Source organism: Kryptolebias marmoratus, linkage group LG8 (genome assembly GCF_001649575.2).
Source record: "Kryptolebias marmoratus isolate JLee-2015 linkage group LG8, ASM164957v2, whole genome shotgun sequence".
Lineage (NCBI taxonomy): Eukaryota > Metazoa > Chordata > Actinopteri > Cyprinodontiformes > Rivulidae > Kryptolebias > Kryptolebias marmoratus.
In genome coordinates, this window is record NC_051437.1 from 18100082 (window position 1) to 18121410 (window position 21329).

At 40.9% G+C, this 21329-nt stretch overlaps 2 protein-coding genes across 5 annotated transcripts in view; both read right to left on the reverse strand.

Moving 5' to 3' along the window:
• Positions 1-88: 88 nt before the first annotated feature.
• galnt6 (UDP-N-acetyl-alpha-D-galactosamine:polypeptide N-acetylgalactosaminyltransferase 6 (GalNAc-T6)) lies at positions 89-11584 on the reverse strand. Of its 3 annotated transcripts, none has more exons than XM_017430953.3 (11): positions 11413-11584; positions 9707-10212; positions 8976-9148; positions 4214-4363; positions 2938-3172; positions 2733-2850; positions 2439-2639; positions 2160-2291; positions 1972-2073; positions 1726-1884; positions 89-671 (listed from the first exon to the last, which is right to left on the reverse strand). In XM_017430953.3, exons 2-11 carry the CDS (start codon positions 10183-10185, stop codon positions 558-560), a joined length of 1863 nt encoding a protein of 620 aa, XP_017286442.1. In that variant the 5' UTR covers positions 10186-10212; positions 11413-11584; the 3' UTR covers positions 89-557. The 3 variants fall into 3 exon arrangements, with proteins under 3 accessions (XP_017286442.1, XP_017286440.1, XP_017286441.1); XM_017430951.3 differs by having other exon boundaries at positions 11357-11584; XM_017430952.3 differs by lacking the exon at positions 11413-11584 and having other exon boundaries at positions 9707-10380.
• A 2169-nt stretch (positions 11585-13753) lies between these two features.
• The window catches only part of LOC108244602 (adenylate cyclase type 6), a 36352-nt gene continuing 28776 nt past the window's right edge, over positions 13754-21329 (reverse strand). For both annotated transcript variants that reach the window (XM_017430950.3, XM_017430949.3), the window contains exons 18-25: positions 20366-20535; positions 20157-20189; positions 20045-20071; positions 19820-19952; positions 19313-19576; positions 17674-17878; positions 17378-17502; positions 13754-15528 (exon numbers count right to left, since the gene is read on the reverse strand). In XM_017430950.3, the coding sequence (XP_017286439.1) occupies positions 15403-15528; positions 17378-17502; positions 17674-17878; positions 19313-19576; positions 19820-19952; positions 20045-20071; positions 20157-20189; positions 20366-20535 (1083 nt within the window). In that variant the 3' untranslated portion in view covers positions 13754-15402. The remainder of the gene's footprint in view (positions 15529-17377; positions 17503-17673; positions 17879-19312; positions 19577-19819; positions 19953-20044; positions 20072-20156; positions 20190-20365; positions 20536-21329) is intronic.

A 21329-nucleotide genomic window follows, 5' to 3' on the forward strand; every position in this document is an offset into this window, starting at 1 on the left:
AAAAGACAAATAATTTTTATTTAAAAACGTTGTTGTTTTTTTAAAAAAAAAAACGATGTTTAAAAAAACCAAACAAATTTAAAAAAAACCCAGACATATCTTCATCTTGTAAAAATTCAACATTCAGATAAAAAAAATGATAATAATAATAAAAAAACCCTTCCCTTTATTGTTAATTTATCATACTGGAGTGTAAAACATGCGTTAGGATTATGGCAGTAGCACAGCCTTTGTCAAGCTGCCACTCCTAAATCCAAAGTTTGCACATGACTGAAGAGCCCCACCCACTGGAAAAATATGTTCCTGAGTTTCTTTTATAAATAAGTTTAAAAACAGTTAAGACAAACCCTGACATAGGGGTTTTTTTTCTTAAAAAGAACATGTTATTGTTTTTACTTTGTCTTCCACCTTTCACTGGTCATCAAAATGTCCAAATGTCCAAATATCCGCAGCAGATCCTCCCGGGTTAGTGTTGATTTGGCTCCGAGCTCCAGAGGCAGAGAGGGAGGAGGGCACCAGGTGTCAGAGGTCACCTAACAGGCAGACTGGAGGGGGGGTCAACTGATGGTCCAGTGCTGGTAGACATCTGCAGGATTACAGTGGTCCATCTGAACCCGGTCTCCTTTCAGCTGTAAACACATCCCGCTGCTTGGATTCTTCAGGAGGTTGTCCTGCAGAGAAGAATCACAAGAAGCAAAACCAGACCTCAAAATAATGTTGAACTCGACACTAATTAAAATCACCGAATAGTTTAACAAAAATTGTTTCATCCAAAAAATGTGACACAAACATCTCTTATCTTAGATTTAAAAAGCCTCAAAGCAACACTTCTTGAGTTTCAGTTTAATCTGTAAAAAAAACTGTTAAAAAAAAAATGTGGGTGTTTCTGTAATTTTTGAGTCTTTCTATTTCTACGTAAACGTAGCAATGCAGGATGCAGACATGCCCCAAACTGTACAATTTTTCCTGTTCGTGACATCTAAACAAAAGGTCTAAACTTCATGTTGTTCAAGAGTTTAAACTGTATTCAGGCTTCTACAAGGATGACAACCAAGGCTGCTACTCAGATCCTAAAACTCCCTCAGAGCCCTTCCTTGGCTTCCATTTCTGGCTTCAAAAAATAAAGCAAGAATTACAGCAGAGTGACTAAATTAATGCTTTAAAAGAATGTAACTGATTAAAGCTGCTCCCCATTTTTCTTCATTCAAGTTATTAAAGTTCAGAATTGGACATGGTCACCACTGAGGATTCATACATCAGTAATAAATGTTAAGAGTTTAATGTTTGCATTTAGTAAGTGTTTCATTGGGAATTTCAAATAAACCAAACCCAAGACTGTAGTATTAGCCCCTTATCTCAGAGTTTTGAAAAAAAATATCTTGCAACTTCCATAAATGAGGATTACCTCAGGCCTGTATCATGGGTATTAGAGGTTCTGCCTTTGGTGTAATCTGTGGTAAACTTCTCATTATGTATGCACATAAAAACAAGAGATTCTTAATTTCTTATTTTTTATCTTGTATTTTAGATTTAATGTACCAAAACTAAGCAAAAAGATGTCTTCCATGTTCAGACTGAGAATGAATCAGCTTTCTACAACAGACCACTGCTGCAATTTGGGTTAGTGCTCATTGGGAAATACAGTATATGACGTTGTTATCCTTTTGGAAATTAGATAAGGGAAATCAAGTTTTGCAGTAGGTCAGGGCACAAAGTGTTCCTCACCTCTGTAAAGATCCACTCTTCTTTGGGAGATATAGCAGTACCCTTCCCCTTCAGCTCGCACAGCTCAATCTTCACCGGATCTGGTTGGTTGCTCGCATGAAGACACAGCTGCTTGCCGATGTTGTGACGTAGCTCCTTGTGGGACGTGTACTCAAAATACTAAAAGACACAACCAACCAGTGAGCACCAAACAACCCTTCCAACTCCAGTTCTTCATTTCTCTCTCGTCAATCAGGGCTACTGTACCTGGTTGCCTCCCATGTTGTGGCACACGTACATGATCACAGGTTTACCTCCCTGGTTATTCTCTCCAACATCCAGGCAGGTGTTGGATCCAGAGTTTTTAAGCTGGTGGAAACAGACAATAAGTTGGCACCCCAATCACGCGGGACACGCAGTGTGTCGCACCATTTCCATTGACAAACTGAACTCACTGCTCCAAATTTCTCCGGCTTTAGGTCTGGAATGAAGATCTCTGGGTAGATGGTGTTCAGGTACCAGGTGAAGTTCTTACAGTGAAGCCTCTCCCTCAGCTTGAGACGATCAGAAATGTCCCCGTACTTATTCTGCAACCATGAAGGAGGGATAGTTGGTACACTGACAAGGCAAAACAAACACCTGCATTTGCTTTGCATACAGTAACAGCTTGTTGCATCAGAGGGACAAACTCCCGTCAACATGTAGCAGATTGAGTTTAACGTGTGAAAACACACCTCGCTGGCCATGACTGCGGCGTTCTTGTTGCGACGGTAGTAGACCTTCTTATAATCATCCATCCAGACTTCAGCCAGGCGCACCTGGTTGCGCGTGATGACCTCGGTGCCTTTGGGGAACGTATGCGGGCTTTTGGTGCGGAAAACGTGGCCCACCACAGAACACGGGATGATCTCTAGCTGACCCCCACACTGCCAGACCTTAAAATAACAAAAGGCAACAAATGTTTGAAGCGACTGCGACAGAAACCTGTTATTGTGGTAACTGTAAGAGCAGAGATGAGAGAGACCGACCCTGAAGGACATCTCCACGTTTTCCCCACCCCAGATCTCCATCTTGTCATCGTACGTCCCAATGTGCTCAAAGTAATTCTTCGAGATCGAGAAAAGGCCACCGGCAAAAGTAGGTGTTCTAAAATTTCCACGGGGCAGATACAAAAGCTTTAGGCTTTTAAATGATTCAGAACGTTAGGACTGAAAACAACGTGGTCCGTCTTACTTTACAGGGTAGGTTTCGTCCTTGCGCAGCTTCTTTGCCTCCTCGGGTATCGGCTCCCAGCCAAACGTCAGGCTCCAGTCGAAGTTCCCTCGGTTGAAAGCTCGGTTAGTGGGCACAGGTTTGTGGAACTGAAAGTTGTTCAGGTCTATGGTGGAGATTTCCGGGCTTACGACAGCCGTGGGCTCCTCAACTATGCGAGCTAAGAGAGGCTCGAGCCAACCGTGAAAGCATTCACCTAAACATGGAGAAGGGACAGACAGGATTTAAAAAATAAGCTATTTATGGATATTATTCTCTTCTAAATATCCAATATGTGTTAATTTATTCCAAATAATTACTGTCAAGTACAGATAATAATTAAAGGCCTAGCATTTCTTAAAGGAATGCGTATCGCCTGAGAAATGACTGAGTTGTAGCCGTTTTAGTCAAGGCATGAAAATCTCAGATGTCACGTATTGTAAACGACTCACAGCTACTACCACAGAAAATTTTGGCTCAATATTTGTGAAAGTGACTGAGTTCTAGCCATTCTTGTGTTGCCTAATGTCGATTAGCTGTGACGTCCATCTTGAATTTGATTTACTCCAAAAGCTAATGAGTCGTAGGTGTACAGGCAATGATCACTTTCTGCAAGTTTCATTCAAATCTGTTCATTGGTTCATGAGATATTTTGGTAACAGACAGACACATGAACACACACATATGGGCAAAAAATGATGGGTGATGAGTCAAATGATGTTATGTTATTTCCAAAATGACAATTATTTGGTAAACGCTTTGATCTTGAGCCACACATATACCAAAATAATGGAAGATATGGCTGTCAGTACTATTGATGTTGGTCTAAGACGAGTTAAAAAAAAGCCGGTAAAGTGTCAAAAAAAGGCAGAAATCGGAAGCTGCTCATTCAATGAATTTAATTGTGTGCAAAAAATTCAAAAAAAATCAGGAACTTCTTGTGTTATTTGGCTAAGGTTTGTGTCTAGTTTCATGTGTGGTTTCATTTTCTGGCTTCAAACAGAAATTATTTGTAGTAATCTTTATTGAGAGTTTCAAACACTAATAAATGATGATTAGCTGGTTCCTAATGCTGGATTAGAGAAAATAATCTGAACTATAACTATAGCTAACGATAATATCAAGGTACCAAAGTGTCATTACTGGAAATGTTTTCTTGCAGAAGCACAAGCACATTTTAGTTCATCTTCTAAAATGAAGATTTATAAGCAGCGTGCCGAAGCAGTTCGGGTGTTGTCGTTGCGTTGTGTTTTCTTACAGTGCGCGTCGAGGAAGGTGAGCACTTCACCCTGAGCTATGCTGGCCCCCAGCAGCCTGGCCGTGATCAGGCCCTTTCTCTCCCGCTGTCTGACCACACGGACAATCTTCAGCTGCTGCACGAACCCCTCCAGTTTACTCTTCAGGTGCTCTGCGGAAACAAAACGTCCTCATGAGTGGGTCGCCAGCTGACGTCAGCGTGGTCGCAGACTTCCAGCTGCAGCCACAGAGGACCTGTGAACCCTGGCGACAAGGCGTCTCGACGACTACAGGAAGAAAGAGTCAAACCTTTAACGCACGAGACACTCCTACCAGAGGAAAGCAGCGAAGTGGAAACTCTGCTGGTAAAACTGGGTCACACTTCACCACGCAGTGCTTCGGTGACCACAACGAATGATACGCATTTCTCAAAAGTTTCAGAACACATGAATATATCTTCTAAAAAGGGTCCAACAGGAAGTCATCGCTCAGGGAGCTAAAAAGAGAAGTAAAGGAGGAAACGGGTGAACAATAACAAAAAAACAACAACAGACAGAATGTTTCAGTTAACGAGCCACATGAATTATTAATGAACGACAGATGCTGAAGTAACAATACATGTAACTGTCAGAAGGTTTTGATCCAGTTTAGATTTCTATCAGAGCAAATTGTCAACCCCGGAAAAGGTTGCCATCTTTAAAGGCACATGGTTACAATTATATATAATTTTTATATTTTAGAACATGTCATTTAATGTCTGAAGTCAGAAACAAGTCAAAAACTAAAGAGCCATCTATATATATATATATATATATATATATATATTCACATCATCCAGCTTTTCTTGGACCTCTGAAGTCCAAACTCTTTTTTTTTTTTAAATCATTTTTAATATTAGCTGATTTATATATATTTAACTAAAAAGAAAAAAAAAAAAGGGTTAATATTCTTCCAGTACATTTAATGTTTTATTTCCTGAATAGACTTTGAACTCCTTCTTTGGGTTTACTGTTTGTTGGTATTTGGAAATTCCAAATATTTAATTTGCCACTGAATGCACCGTCAGCCTATAAAAACAAACTGCTGAAATTTCCTCCTTACATGAACAGGTTCTTCAGCGCCATCCTCCAAAAACTAGGGAAGAACCAACAGCAGCTGGCTCACAGAGCTAATGTTGTAAATTAACATGTATGTATTATATTTACATTTATACTGTAAACCATTGTTTGCACACAATATGTCACAGCACATGCAGTAATAAGAGTGATCGAACTGCAGCAGAAGTGCTTCTGTCAAAAGTAAGAAAGTTAAAAGACCTGAGAGAGAAATAAGGCACAACAGATAATTTAGTCATGTTAATCATAAAGTAGCTGTTCCTAAAAGTTAACGGTTATCTTTATATCTATTATTTTGCAGATCCCAACACTTAACGGGTCAGATTTGAACACAGTTTCCTGTCAAAATTAGTTCACAGTGCTGCAGTTGACGTCATAACGACAGCTCTTCTATCGCAGCTGTCCTGTCAGCTCTGAAATAAGGAAGCTGCTCCTGAGAGATTGTCCGACACACTGCGATTTAGATTTACTGCAGTCAGCTTCCGTTTAATACACATACAAAGTCACATTCACTCTTCTGACACTGCAGCGGTCGTGTCCCTCCCTGGAACTCTCACTCGAAGTCTTTTCGGTGCGTCTCAACTCAGCCTATTTGCTCTGAGGGAGTAAGCTGCTAAAATCCAAAGCAAACACGACGACGTGTTGTCTTATTAGAAGTCATGCAGGGGCTTGGAGTTGTCCTGAAGACAATTTTTTGTTAATAAATTGCATGTAACCTGAGCCTTTGCAGACTTACAGTGTTTTTCAGAGTTTGTGCTCACTGAATGCTCGGTGTAATCACCTCACAACAGCTCTTTACATCTGTTTTGACTAACAACACCCTTTGTTTCATTAGAGGCTTTCACAAATCATCATCCTCTTTCATTCACCACAGGACGTGCCCCAATCAAGTTCAAATACCAAGAAAATAAACCAAACATCCATAAATGGGTTTCACAACCCCCTGGAAAAGTCTGGTGCTAAGGTATTTTACATGTAGACGTAAAGAAAAAGTCTTTTTTCGACACTTTTCTTTTTGCCAGATGCATTTGCCGTCACCTCACAGAGCTACCAAGGCTCCTCTGTGGGTAAGCTGAATATTTGAATTGACAAGTCACCCAAAGAAAACAAAGCCTGTTAGGTTGACATTCATCACTCATTCAGAGAAAAGTAAACACAGCCGAGTTACACAGTGTGATGCAAAGTGGAAGATGAGACAACTTTCATCTTCTACAGTTGGAACAGAAGTGAGGAGCCCCGGTTCATAGTGACATCGTTGGTTGAAAACTTACACCTCGGAATGTAACGCAAGTAGCTGGCAATGAGCTAATACAGAACGTTTCCAGACTTCAAAATAAAGTAAGATCTGGGCTCTGATTCACTCATCAGGGTTCAGTTTAAAGGGGACCTATTCTGCTTCCTTGAACAAGTTAGGATAGGTCTGTGTTCTGTACAAAACGTGTTCATTACATTTAATACACAAAATCATTGTCAGATATTGAGATTTCACCTGATAAGTTCTGCCTGTTTTGAGCTCATTTCAGAATGAGTGATTTTAGGGCTAATTAGCTGCTGTTGGCCACGCCCCCAACTCAGTGTCCCGTCTGAAAACATCAAAACTCACTGAAGGATTAAACGTTGCTGATCTGACACACATTTATATCGTTATTAATTCAAACTCTGAGGATTCTGACTTTGAGACAGGGGCACTTAGCGGTTCTGAACCGACATTTGTCGAGTCGAACAGCGACAATCAGATGGTCCAAACCCAAAAAGTGTTCAGCCGGTCCCCTGGTAAATATCAGTTTTATTTTTTTCCCCCAACTTTTCTTCTCTTTTATTAACGTAGTTCTAGTGTAAGTTTAGACACACCTGCCGTGACTTTAACAGAGACGTGTTTCTGGGACAGGTGAGCTGTTCAAACTACAACTTTCTTTGTCGATATCACGGGGACATTGGCATCAAAAATAAAATGAAGTCATGCAGCTCCGTTCTCTGTGACTGCGAGAACATGCATGGACACGTTCTATATTGCAGCTGACAACAGAACATTTTCCTTTTCCAGGAGGCATTGTTCAACGGTAAAACCAGCAGAACTAACGTGGCGGTCTTCTTGTAATGAAATGGGCGGAGCTCCACTCGGGGTTGCTAGGTGAGGGGCTGGCCTCGGCTTGGGGTTGCTAGGCAACAGGGATTGCGACGCAACAATCCCGAGGTTTTTGAAATGGGTCGTTTTTCAGACACCAGAAAACATTTACTTGTTGTCAAAAAATGGCTGGGTGTGTTTTGTTTTAAGCTTGGACTGTTTCTAGAAGCAGTAGATACCCAAATGGAAGTACAAAAACATGCAAAAAGTGAATTTTGCATAATAGGTCCCCTTTAACAACAGCAAACCTCAGCGGAGTTAGATGTTGACTTGTGAGATAAAAGTTTCCTAGTTGTCTACAGGGCATTTATAAAGACAAACACTCTGAATTTTAAATAACTTAAATATGTTTTTTCTTGTACATAAAAAGAGTTACTATGATAATTATTAATTACAGTAAATAACCAATCTGCACTCATTGCATATTTGGTCCATTTACATGCACAGCAATATTCACCCAATTAAGACCTTCTGAATTAGACACTGAAAACTAATCAACATTTTCTGATTACATTAACTCAGACAGGACTATGTTTAACGCACCAAGATAGGCTTTGTGAAATTTTCTGATACTGGTCGTATCATTTATACAATTCAAGGGCACCGTTTCATCCTGCTGATGTTTTTAGCATCTGATGTTCTGCATTGTGGACCAAAAGAAAATACAAACTTGAGCAGCGAGAGAAGAGCGATAAATGAGTAACTTGTTTCTTTTTGATGAGTTCAGTTTTTTAATTTTCCGTTATTATTTAAACTGCTCAGAGATGTGTAAATGGGAAAATGAATTTCATATTTTATACGCAACTCCTAATCAAAGCATTTCAGTTGTCAAAATATTACTTTGGATGCAAACTAAATTAAAAGCAGTCAAACGCTGTACCTCTGAATTTTGGAGCTAAAAATTCCCTCAGCTTTGAAAAAAAAAAAAAAAATCTAATTTAATGATACAACAATGAAAATGTAAAAGTAGGGGAAGTGTTTAAAAGAGTTTCTTAGAGGAAGATGAAACAAAGGGGTTTTTTTCAGTGAAAAGATTTCAAAACTTCATATATTTTTTTATAAAATAAACTACAATAAATAAAATCAAAGACATAGAACATGTTTTAAACAGGTTTGACATTTTAGCCTTTGGAACAATATTTCTAGCTGCAAATGTGAAGTTTTAATTTTGTTTAAGAAGTAATAAATAAGTGGAGCTCCGATAAGTGTAACTAATCGACCACTGCAGTTGTTCTCTGATTTTGTCTGAAAGGTTTTTTTTTCTGTCTTTTGTCTGATTGAACGGTCACTCAACAAACAAACAAACAAACAACAACAATCAAAATGAGATAAAACCTGAAGGAGCAACAGATTACTGATAGAGGCGGAGCCCAGATGGTTTTGGCGCAAATTCACATCACTTTTTCCCTTCAAAACTCTACAGGTTTCCATTGATTTTAGCACAAGTCGGTGCCCTTTTGTCTTGCAGTACCCTCTCTTGTTGTCACAGCATTTAAAGCTTTTTGACACATTTTGCACGAATGTTGCGTTACTAGCGCCTTCACCTGCGGTGCTGGCGTCGTCGACCAAAATGATCTCCTTCAGCAGGACGGCGGGGGAGGAGTGCAGGACGCTGTAGACGGTCCTGAGCAGCGTGGACCAGGCCTCGTTGTGGAAGACGATGATGACGCTGGTGGTAGGCAGAGGAGGGCAGCGAGGGAATTTTCTGTCAACGCACCTGGGCGAGGTAAGCCACACCAAGCACAAAGAGAGAGAGAGAGAAAAAAAAGACAGCGTGAAAGGGATATCTGATTAAATGAAAGTCACGCAAGGTCTCACACAGCCAAGCATAGGAGACTATTGTTTATAGATATTCAAGGTCTGACTGAACGGTGCCACTTTAGGTATCTCACTCATTAACAAACAGCTCTTTTTCAAAGCCACTTGAAACCTCTGTAAAGCAAATGTGTCAAGGCTCTCGGTATCATGGTGTCAGGATATCACGTTGGACAAACATTTACTGTGAATGGGACTGCTGACAACGCCGCCTCATCTCAGCCGGGGCTCCTGAGTGCCATGAAGTCCAGGTTACAATCAGGCGACTCAGTTAAAGTGATTCTTCAAGAAAGCTGCGAGTGTGAATCGAAAGTGCGTGTAAATGATTGACCAGCGTGAGCGCTGCTCCAGCTGAGATACGCACTTTTATCTCGCCGTGTCTACACGTCGACATTCTTCCTGGCAAAGCAGCGACTGCGTTTTTTTAAATTTTTTATTAAAGACTGGTTTAAGAACTTACTCCGGAGGCCTGGTGTCGTCGCCAAGACTGCGGCTGAGCGAGATGCGGTCACTGGCAAACTGGTTGAAGCAATGACGCGTCATGCCCTCCTCCTTCTCCTTCTCCTCCTCGGGGCTCAAGTGATCTTTCTGGAAGGCCTTTCCATCAGCTCCGAAGCCCTGCGGGTCCTGGGGTGGCCTCTCCAGGTGGGGTTTGAGCTCGGCCTGAGTGTAGAATCCCGTGGGGCATCTGGGGTCCTGCGTGGGCTGCTCCTGAACCGGAGGCGGCTGCGGAGCTCCGATCTGGAAGCCGATGTTGTTGACGGCGTCTCGGACCATGATCATCACCTTGTCCCTTTTGTCAGCCAGGTCCTGTAGCCAGGGGTCCCCGGCAGGTGAAGAGCCCACGTCCCTCTGAAGAACCACCAGGATCACCATGAAAAGTGTGCCCCCAAGGAGCACCAGCTTCAGAGGGGACATCCGGCGACGTAAAAAACGCATGTTTCGAGAAGGCTGAGAACCTTAAGGCTGTAAAACAGAAAAAAAAGGAAAAGGTCTCTTGAGTTTGATCGCTCGCTGGATGGTTGAGCTAAAAGCATACGCTCCTGTCCCCTGCCTTTCCCCTCTACACCCTCACAAAGTTAATCCTGAATGAAAGGAAAAATGACAGGCACGAGGTGACAAAAAAAAAACATCTGTCAAACCGGTTTGTGTCTCTCGAAGTGTCATAGCAGCTGCTGATCCAGCCAACCCTGCTCTTCCTCCTCCTCCTCCTTCTCCTGCTGCTCCGTCTCTTTAGGAGACAGTCCCGCAGGGGGGAGTGGAGAGAGAACAGGGAGGTGGTGAGAGTGAACAAACACGCCGCGCCTCTCAGCAAACACCTGAATCCACCTGCTTCTGGCCACAGTCCACCAGGGCCCACGTGGCAACAGGTGAGCTGTGACGCCGCAGGTGCAGCCGGCAAGTGACACGCTGACCGATCTGTCTTTACCACGCACACACACATCATCATCATCATCATCATCATGAACATTTGTCCACTGCAACAGGAACTGGAGTTTTGTTATGTGGAAGGTGGCATAGCTTCACCTGGTCTTGACACAATGGGAGACTGTTTCCTGCTGTGTGAAACAGGATCTTACAGGCGAGCAGGACGTCCGCATGTCCTTCAGGTGATCAGTGTTCATGAGACTCACTCTTACCTGGCTCATAATTAATTTGTTTTATCCTTAAGCCAGCTGGCCTCATGACTGATTCAGGAGAAGACTTGGTTTTGAAAAGATAAAATAAAATAAATAAAAGGTAAACAACAGCCTACTTTGTGTTGTGTCTCAGCAGTCACCTCCCAGTAACAGACAGAATAAAGACAATACTAGATGGACAAAAACATTGATTATAATCATACCGGTGTGAGTTTACAGGAAATGATAAGATCAGGATGATATTTTTTTACTAAATATATACAGCCGTGGAGAAAATAGCAGACAGATTTCTAGAGATGAGACCACAAACATAGAAAATAACCCTTAACTTTACAACAAAATGAAAGAGGAAGAGATGGTGGCAATGTCACAACTTTAAAGCTCACATCGCTTTTTTTATGTTTTATTTTTGGCCGACATAAATATTAAAGAGCTGAGGAACAAAACTTAGCTTCAAGTTTAATACAAACCTCCGGAAGTCGATGATAACGGTGGAGGGGGTGAAAAAAGTTTCTGAAATGCTTACATAAAAGTAAAAGGCTTGCTGTCGCGCGACACCTGTCCTCCCTCTGCTCCGCGTGCCTCCTAAACCGGGCCCGGCTCGGTTCTGCTCCTCAAGGTGGACTCACGCTGAGGGTAGAAGAGGACCGTAGCAGTCCCGAGTTCACGACAGGTGCCATTGAGGCAAAAAAAGGATTTTATAGTGTGTTAAAGCGAGTCCCCTGCTGGTCGGCGCGTGCGAGCTGTATCACATGGAAGGCAGCCAATCAGAGAGCGGGACCGAGAACAGACAGAAAGACGCATCACAGGCGTCAGAACGCCGCTGAAGTTGGAGCTTTCAAGCAGGAAATGTGCTTTTAATAAAGTATTTTCACATTTTTCTGCTAAGTTGACACATAGAGCTGTGGAAAAGTTTTAAACCACTTCAGACTTCTTTATATTTGTCCTCCAGGAAGCATCTTTTAAAAATAATCTTGATCATCAATCCTTTTGGCTTTCTGAAGTTTTTCTTTGGACTTTAGCTGCTTTTTTTGCACATCCAGCAGTGTGGAGGACAAAAGATAGAAAGCCAAGCCTTAAAAAAAGCTATCTACAACAGATGAACAATATCTGAAAGTCTTATCTTTAAGAAATAGGGAAAAAATCCTGCAAGGACGTGACACAGGCATCAGCCTTCTGCTTTATGATATTACCCAATTGGTGCTAAAGCACTGTTTTATGAATCAGTGTATTATCTTTTGTATTTTTTTAATGGATTCATCTAAATTAATTTGAACAAGTTAGGTCTTTCTGATAGACTGCTGATAGCAAAGTCCCTTAAAATCCGATTTAAGACTGTTTTCCTGCTAAGATGTAATTCATCCACAACCTTTTAGCACATTTTTAAACTTACCCAAGTTCTGCAAAGTGGTTATTGTTCACCCATTCATTATACACACTCATACAGACCACTCTGTATACACATTTTTATAATCTCACTCACACACCAATGAGCATTTTGAGAGCTGCCCACAGACACTTCAATATGGATTGGACCACCGAACCCCCCATTTACCACTGGGCCACAACAAGCACAACACTGCTTTATCCTTTGAGTTTAGGAGCTAGGTGGCTTACACAAAATAAAAAAGTAAAGCATTCCTCTGAAAATAGACAAGTACTTGATAGAAAAAGTAAAAAAAAAAAAAAAAACTATTTAAAAGGCCTTGAAAAAGCTTGAAGAAAAATCAGTTGAAATCACTTTAAAATCTGACAAGAAAGTCTGATCGTCTGGAAGCAAAACATATATATAAAAAATGAGGGATGACTTGAGATTTTTGCACAGCACTGTAAATGAAGAAACTGAAAACTTTCCCTCACAAACTTTTCCTGAATGTGTGTGTTTCAATGATGTGCCATAAAGTGCCCCCTGAAACTACTTCAGTACTTAAGTGTACTTTCAGTTTCTCAAAGTTTGCTACCTGGAGTGGAGTGATGGCACAGCTTTTACTTCCTCGCTTGGTACCAGTTGTGCTGAGGTCCAGTAAACCTAAAAGGCTGTAGCTTATTATATATATTACACTCTTTATTCATGGCCACTGGTTGAGAATATTGCCTACCCGGAACAGTACACACAACGATCAGTGTCTCAGAACAGCTTCGTGCTGAACGGAATGAGTCTCCAAGACGACATATGTAACTAAAATAAGAAAATGCCTCAATAAACATGAAAATAATAATAAACTCCCTTAAATTAGGGCTTCAACCTTTTCTTTTATCCGGCTCCTGGTCTGTTCCTAAAGCTGAGCTTCTGCAAATAAACACCAGGATGATTCATTGGGATTTAATATTAGGGAATTTTTATTAGGCCACTGTTATCGGAAAACTATCAGTGTTAACAACTTTTGTCCCAACGTCACTAAAAGTACAACATGAAGTTGTTGATATCTATGCCATAAATTCTATATTTCAATAAAACTCTTATATAAGTACTGAATGTCTCAGTTCGGTGGCCTGTTATTGTCCTGAATGCTTACAATGGGGCACCAGAACCGCTAAAACACCTGTGAATATAATGCAGCTCATGTCCCTGTCATGTATCTATTAGAGTAACATTAGTGCGTTTTTCATCAGGGATTAGGGGGGAATTTATGTCACTTAATTAATGATCACCATTGAGTGCTGTAAGTGAACATTGCAATAACCTCATCAGAAATGCATTATTTACGCCCGAGCAATTAAATACTCTCTCCTGTACCACCCTCTTGAAACCGCAGACGGTGTTATTCAGAAAAAGGGTTACTGTCACACGGTGCAGTCTTGATTGCAGGCTGCAGATTGACATGAGAGAAAATGAAAGACGAGACAAACGCAGAGGAGGAAAAGTGTGGCTTTGTGAAACACCTTTTAATTTTTTTTGTGTGTTTTAGTGAATGGAAATCAAACACAGTAGTGCAAAAACAGCCATTTATTGATTTCTTTTAATAGGGGAATATAAGTAAATTGATCATTGCACTAGTTGTTGAATGTTTTAAGTGTAGATTGCAAGTGTGTTTACTTGGCTTTTTCCTTTGTAAGGACAGAAATAAAAAAAGGCAAATATGATCATCTGGTCAGTGTTTCGGAGCCTAAAGAGAAACGAGATCAACACCAAAAGCAAAACTATTCCTTTAGCTGACAAATAGTCTAAAGTGTTTTAGCTAAAACCTTCCTTCAGTAGTGTGAACAGAAATCTTCATTACTGCATACATTCATTTAATCACTGTTTCAAACGCATTCTTCTACAAATTGGGGTCAAATACTGATAATGATGTGAATATTGGCCCGTGAAGTACGCTGACATCTGTGCTGAATAATATCTAAGGCAAAGCAGATGGAGAGTCTGCGCTTCATCCTGAAGCTGTCAGGTCTTCAGTTATCGTTCACTTGTTGTAACACAAGCCTCCCCAGAAACATAGCTTCTTTCATTTGGAATGAAGTCAGTCATAAATCACAGTCCAGTAAAGGCGCATAAAAGGACATAATCTCCTTAAAAACATCATTCGGACTCAAAAAAATTAGGAATGGACTCACGGCTACGAAGACTAAAACGTGCCTTTGCAGCAAAAACGTTTGGCAAGAAAGCAGATCATAAAAATCCTCACAGTGAAAAGTTTGGGTAGGCCCCTTTACAGATCAGTGTTCAGTAACATGTGCCCGAACACCTACACCCACACACACACACACACACACACACACACACACACTCACAACTCACACACATATAAAATGCTTTATAACGAGTTTACAATCTCTCTTCTGTGGTTTGAAAACAAATCTTACTTCTTCATTTTGCACTTCCTGTTTTTTTCTTTGTTAATATTTTTCCCCCAGACTAAAAACACATGGCAGAGAACGAGTGTTCGGTTGTACATTTCAACAAACAGCCTTGTGGATAATCACAGACTGTAAGGGACAGAGAGAGAGAGAGAGAGAGAGAGGAGAAAAAAAGCCCTGATAAACACAAAAGTCTGAACCAAGGTTATTGTGTTTTCAGTCTGCATATCTATGCGTTCTCCTTCATTAACAGCAAAATAAAGAGTTCAACGACAGATGCTACCGTGGCCTTTGCTCTCCAAAGTGGAGTATTATAGCTGAGTTTGTTGTACTCTTGAACAGAACCATCGGTGTGTTCTGTGTCGTTTGTTCTTTGGTTATTCTTCTCCTTCACATTGTCCTTGCATATATTTTTTCTTAGAAAGACAGTTTTGTCACAAAAATAAATAAAGACTCCAGATAAAATACTTGTACTATTGCTCTTAAACACAAGAATAGCCGCTTCCATCCTAAGGCAAACTGGGCTTCGTGATGTCTCGGGGCGGCTCGAGACGAAGCCTTCGGACACGAGCAGTGACCCACGTATGTGTCCACGTGTGAACTCGTCTCTGTCGGCCTCGTCCTGCTCCCCGTGTGTCTGAACAGTGCTCATCGTCAGGCTGAGCGCTCAGTCTCATCAACGCAGTGAGAGTCCCCGTGCAGCCGGTCGCTCCGCCGTTAACTACCAGGGGGGGCCGCTGACGAGGAAGTAGGTGGTCATCTCCCCCTTCCCCTTCACCTTGACAACGCCGCGACAGTCCAGCTGGTATCCGTTGTTGGCCAACATGTGGTACAGGTCTGTGGTCACCTTGGATTGGACATTTGACACAAAGATTATGAGACATTTAAACCTCCCAAAGACAACAACAGTCTCAAAAACCAATTTCCCAATCTGGACAATCTCCAAATATTCAATCTAATTCAGTTCAGTTCAGTCAGATTCAGTTGCAAACACTTCAGAGGATAACCGTGGTAAATATGTGGAAATATATTCTTTTACTTCTGGGACTCCTATACAGTTTTAGAATTTCATACTTTTACCAAACTCAAATTTTATTCAAACAGGGACCTAAAGTGCAAACATTTCCTGTAAAGTTACAGTAAATGTTTGTAAAGTCGTCAGGTTTCATATATCTGCACGTTCCAAAAGCAATCAAAACAAATAAACAAACAAAATATGAAAGTTTACAAAGAGGATTCTTGTTCTTTTATTTTTTTTGGAACATTTATGTCCTAAATCATGACGTTCTTCAATAAAACATTCATTTTGTAAAACTATGGAGTAAAAGGAACATTTGTTTTAGGGACGGGCTAGTGTTTGACTGACATGTCGCTTACGTTACAGGGAACATAGACGGAAGTAACGCGGCATCTTTAAAATTTCCTAAAGTGCTTTGCAGCGTTTCACACACACCTACACACACAGAGCTGTCATGCAAGGCGCTGAAGAAGAAAGTACTTTGCGGTTTAAACGTTTTCTATGACTAATGTGAAAGGCACTTGTCTTACACTCATCTAAAAATAAATTACTCAGAGTGAACAAAGTGTTTTTCTAAAAGGTCAAATTTTTATCCTTTAAGAAACAAATACATCAGTCTGAAAAACACAACTGTTTTCTTATATGCTATTTTCATTTTTTCCAGACATGAAAATTACTAAAACTAAACTTCATATTTTTCCAGACTGCCTAGGAACTTTGTGCTACACAGAACCTCGGATGAGCTTCTAACCCTAACCAATATTCACAGGAATTTGACAATAAAAGCAAAGTAATTAGTTCCTGCTTTGGTGAAGATGGGAGGACATTTTAATAAGCAGTAACACTGAGTCGACTACAGATGGCAGCATGAACCCAAGTTAGCCTTTACTGTGGTTAACTCACTGATTTCAGAACAACAGCTGCTAAATGTTTATAAATCGAATGATCATCCTGTTGGGGTGGATGCATGGCCTCTGGAGGAAATTAAAATTTCCGTCTACACCCAGGGGGGACAGAAGAGTTTAATTTCTAGGAGAGAACAGCACGTCTGGCACGAAGGAGTTCTACCTCTTCAGAGTAGATGTTTAAAAGACTCAACAAGTATTTTTATCTGCTATTTTTATCTTTGAGCTATAAAGTCTTTTTCAAGGAAACCTGTCTGAGCTGCACACTGATTTGCATCTGAACAGAAATGAGTGACGCATTTATGTTGGAGCAAGATGATTAGCTGCGGTGGCCGTGTTGAAATGGGTTGACTCCAAACGTTGTTCAGTTGTAGATGTGCATCCAATGATTACTTACTGAGAGTCTTTGAAGTCTGTCCACTGGTTCACGAGATATTTTGCTAACAGTCAGACACAGACTCCAAAAGGTAATAACAAAGCTTGAGCGATTCATTAGCACTTTGAGTATGTGCTGGGTCTGACTCTCAGTTACTACCACACCAAAGTTTAGCTCAATGTTTGTAAAATTGGCCAAGTTATACCAATTTTTGTGTTTGCTAAGCTCACTTAGCTGTGGCGGCCATCTTAAATGGTGTTTTCTCTAAAAGTTAATTCGTTGTAAATGTACATCCAATGAGTCAGTCCACTGGTTCACGAGATATTTTGCTAATGCTGCAGACAAACAAATAAAAAACACGCCTTTTCGCTGTCGGTGGCGGGTGCTAACGAGGTACCTGGATGCAATCCGGTACTCCGGTGCTGTCCATTCGGCTGGCCACATTGACTGTGTTCCCCCAGATGTCGTACTGTGGTTTCCTGGCTCCAATCACCCCAGCTACGACAGGCCCCATGTTCAACCCTGGGAACAAATCGTGTTGCTTTGAGACTTCGGTCATTTAAAGAAAACAACGAGGCTGCCTAAAAAAAGAACATTAGTCTAATTTGCCTGTGACTAACCCAACAAAGCCCGTCCAGGGAAGATTCATCAGATAAAGTGTCTGGAACAATTTCTTCAGTCTTCCAGGCTTACCTATCTTCATCTGGAAGTTGTTGAAGGAATGCTCGTTGATGTATTTCATCTGCTCCCTAAGCCTCATGGCGTAGTCTGCCAGAGCCAGGATGTGTGACCGGCCCTCTCTGTCGTAGGTGGAGCTGTTGAGGCCGGAGGCTGCCATGTAGGTGGAGCCGATGGTTTTGATTTTCTCCAGCTGACGGAACCTCTCCTCACTAATGATCTGGAGACATGCAATCAGCCACGCGCGAGGAGAGGAAATGAGAGCCGTGAACATCAACAGCAAGTGCAAGAACAACACGCACTGCCAGCAAAACAGTGTTTATCAGCTGCAGAAAACAAGTGTTTGTGTCAGCATTCACACTGCTGTTTGACTGTTTATATTTGTCCCTGTATGTTTTATTGCAAACAAACTACTTCTGCATATTTTGTGCAATTTTAACCATTCATATGAAAAATGTTCAGCTTGATTTGTAATAGTGTGTGTTGTTATTTGGTTGCTGAAATGTTTATATTTTACAAAATATTTACTTTCATTTAAAATTCCCCATAGAAATATTTACAGATCTCTATTTAAAAAACAAACAAACGTTATTTTCTTTCAATTGTGTTTCAGTTTACCAGCTCTATTTGTCTTCTTACGCTACTTTTGGCTTTCATTCTGCTACTTTTAGCTCTTAGCTACTCTTTTTTTTTAGCTAACCTTTCTGCTTTTTGGAGTTTTTAGCTAACATTCTTCTTACTTTACCTTTTAGCTACAGTTATGCTAATTTTATATACTGTTTTGCTGACATAAGCTTCCTCTGCCTGCTGCCTTCGGGGAGGAGACTGCGCAGAGACTGCGCAGTCTCCAGGCCAGGACCAGCCGACTGAGAGACAGTTTCTACCACCAGGCTGTCAGGGCACTCAACTCCCTCCCTGCTCTGCCCCCTTTCCCCCCACTGCTCCCCACTCCCACATAAAACACGGACTGGAACTGTCTCACCTCCCCCTCCCCTCCAATTCCATAACCCCCCCCCAGACAAACTTCTGTAATTAAGCTGCTGCTAAGGAATTGCACTTTATTCAAACAGTATTCTCGGTACAATATTTAATAACTGTATATATATATTTTACTCTCCTCATGCAAATTTTGCACATATACACTTACTACTAATTTGCACTATTCAAACTTGTTATTCACATTTTGGTTACAATTTTTGCCATTTGTGTCTTTTGTTCTTTTTGTTACCATAATTCTTAAACACTTTTTCTTGTGTGGCCTGGGAGCCCAGAGAGAACAGAAATTTCAGTTCTCAATATGTCTGTGATATATTGTAGAAATGACAATAAAGCTGACTTTGACTTTGACTATCTACTATTTAGCTACTTTTAGTTTTCAGCTACCATTCAGCTTCTTTGGCGTTTTTAACTAACATTCTTTTTTTTAGCTTAAACATTTGTTTTAATAGATTTTGCTTTTATGTATAATTTTTGCTGCTTATAATTTCTGAATTAAACAATTCAGTTTCAGCTTCTTCTACAAACTTCATCAAACTCAGCATTCAAACTGCAGTTTCACACACAGGTAAATGCTGATTGTTCCTGGTTTTATTTCCCATCTCACACACCTTTTCCAGTCACTTTTCTCCACTGCATTCATCACCGTACGTCTTACCTCGTCAAAGTCTGCGATGATCTCGTTAAGCAGCCTGAGACACTCGACCCCCTCGTTGTTTGCCTCCAGCTCCACGTAAAACTCGGAGAAGTTGCTGATGGAGGCAAACATGACGGCGACGCACTCGCACGACTGATAGTACAACTCGTCGTGGCGACGCTCCCGAGCTAGGAAGTGGTGGGCTACGTCCTTGGGCAGGATGTTGTGCAGCAGGCGGCGGTTGTACGCCTGCAGCTCTTCCATCTCCTCCTTCTCCTCTGTGGCCTAAGAAGAGACAAAAAGGACATTCAGTCCGACTATCAGGAGACCAGATTCCTGAAGTCCCAGCAACACAGGCACAAAAACATTTGGATAGTGGTTAATGAGATTTTTGCTAACAGACAGTGTTGACCCCAATAGTTAATGGTAAAGTTTTAAAAACACTTCTTGTGCGATCAGTATGTGTTGGAAACACAGACATGAGGAAACACTTTATCACCTGCCTGTTAATTAAACTTGTATTTTTACCTGCAGCTTCCAGAGGAAGTCCAGGCGTGCAGTGGACTCCACCTGCTGGCCATGCAAGTAGAGTGCTAGGACGAAAACCGTCAGGATTATGGGGATCATGACCTTTAGGGGAACTCTAGTCACATCTTCCGGGCTGAGAACGAAAAGAGTTATGAGTCAGTGTCTTGATTTGGAGTGAAAAAAATGGATCTTTCCCAAGATATAAAAGAAATGACAGTTCCTTACCACCCTTCTGCAGTTTCATTGAAAAGTCTGGAACAAAGAAAAGATAAAGTCAAGCCTATTAATCGCACACACCACTTAAATTAAGTAGAGCGAAACATAGAATGCAACATACTGTTGGAGGGAATCATTAACAGGTGATAATTGCCTGAGGAAAAAAAATGAGAACATATTCAAAAATAGGACTTAACATTCACAAGTAGGTCTTTTACTTTTTAAACCTTGGAAAAGTAGGCCGTATCCTACCTGAGCCACAGCAGTGTGACACATAACGTCAGTATAAGGTTTGAGTGTTAGGACAGGAGTAAATCTGTGTGGACTCACAGGGCAGTGAGCAGCTGGTCAGCGTTGTCAAACAGGGCCACCTGAGGCCACTCCACCAGCAGCAGGAAGACGAGCTGGATGAGCAGCATCAGAGCCAGCTTCCCGATGCTGCTGATGTGGAGGAACACGGAGCAGGCCACCAGGGTCATCAGCACGCTGTAGCTGAAATACTGCAGCGAGGGGAAGACAGGGTTATGGTGACGACTGCCTGAATGCTGAGTCAGCATTCACACTGCAGCTTTCAGGCTGAAAGTTTGCAAACTACTTCCACATACTTTGTGCTATTTTAACCATTTATGTATCAACGCAGAGTCAGTCAGGAATAGTGCGTCATGACTTTTAGTGTTCGTAACTTTTATACTTTTTAAAATTATTTAACTTTATATGAGGGAAAAATGTTAATAAATACATTGAAATATCTCCAGTTCTCCGAAATTTACAATTCACAGTTGCTCTAGTTTTGTCTTATGTTCGTTTTAGCTTTTAGCTATTGTCTTGCTAATTGCAGCTTTTAGCTACAATTTTGCTCATTTTAGCAACTTTGCTAATTTTAGTTTTTAGCTCATTTTTTTGACTAAATTGAGTTTTTAGTTACTGTTTTAATTATTTTAACTTTTTGCTACTCCAATTTTAGCTTTTTGCTTCTGTTTTTCTCATTTTAGCTTTTACTTACAGTTTTGCAAAATTTAACTTTTATCTACAGTTCTGCTAATTTTAACTTTAAGCTACTTTTTTTGCCATTTTAAATATTAAGCTACAATTTTGCTAGTTAGCTTTATGTACAGTTTTGGTCATTTAAGTTTTTGGATGCTGTTTTGCTCATTTTAGCTTGTCACAACAGTTTTCCTAGTTTTAGCTTTTCATTAAGGTTTTCCAGATTTTAGCTTTCAGCTGCTGTTTAGCTGATTTTAGCTTCTCTTCTGCTTATTTTAACAATTCGGTTAACGTTCACACTAACCATTCA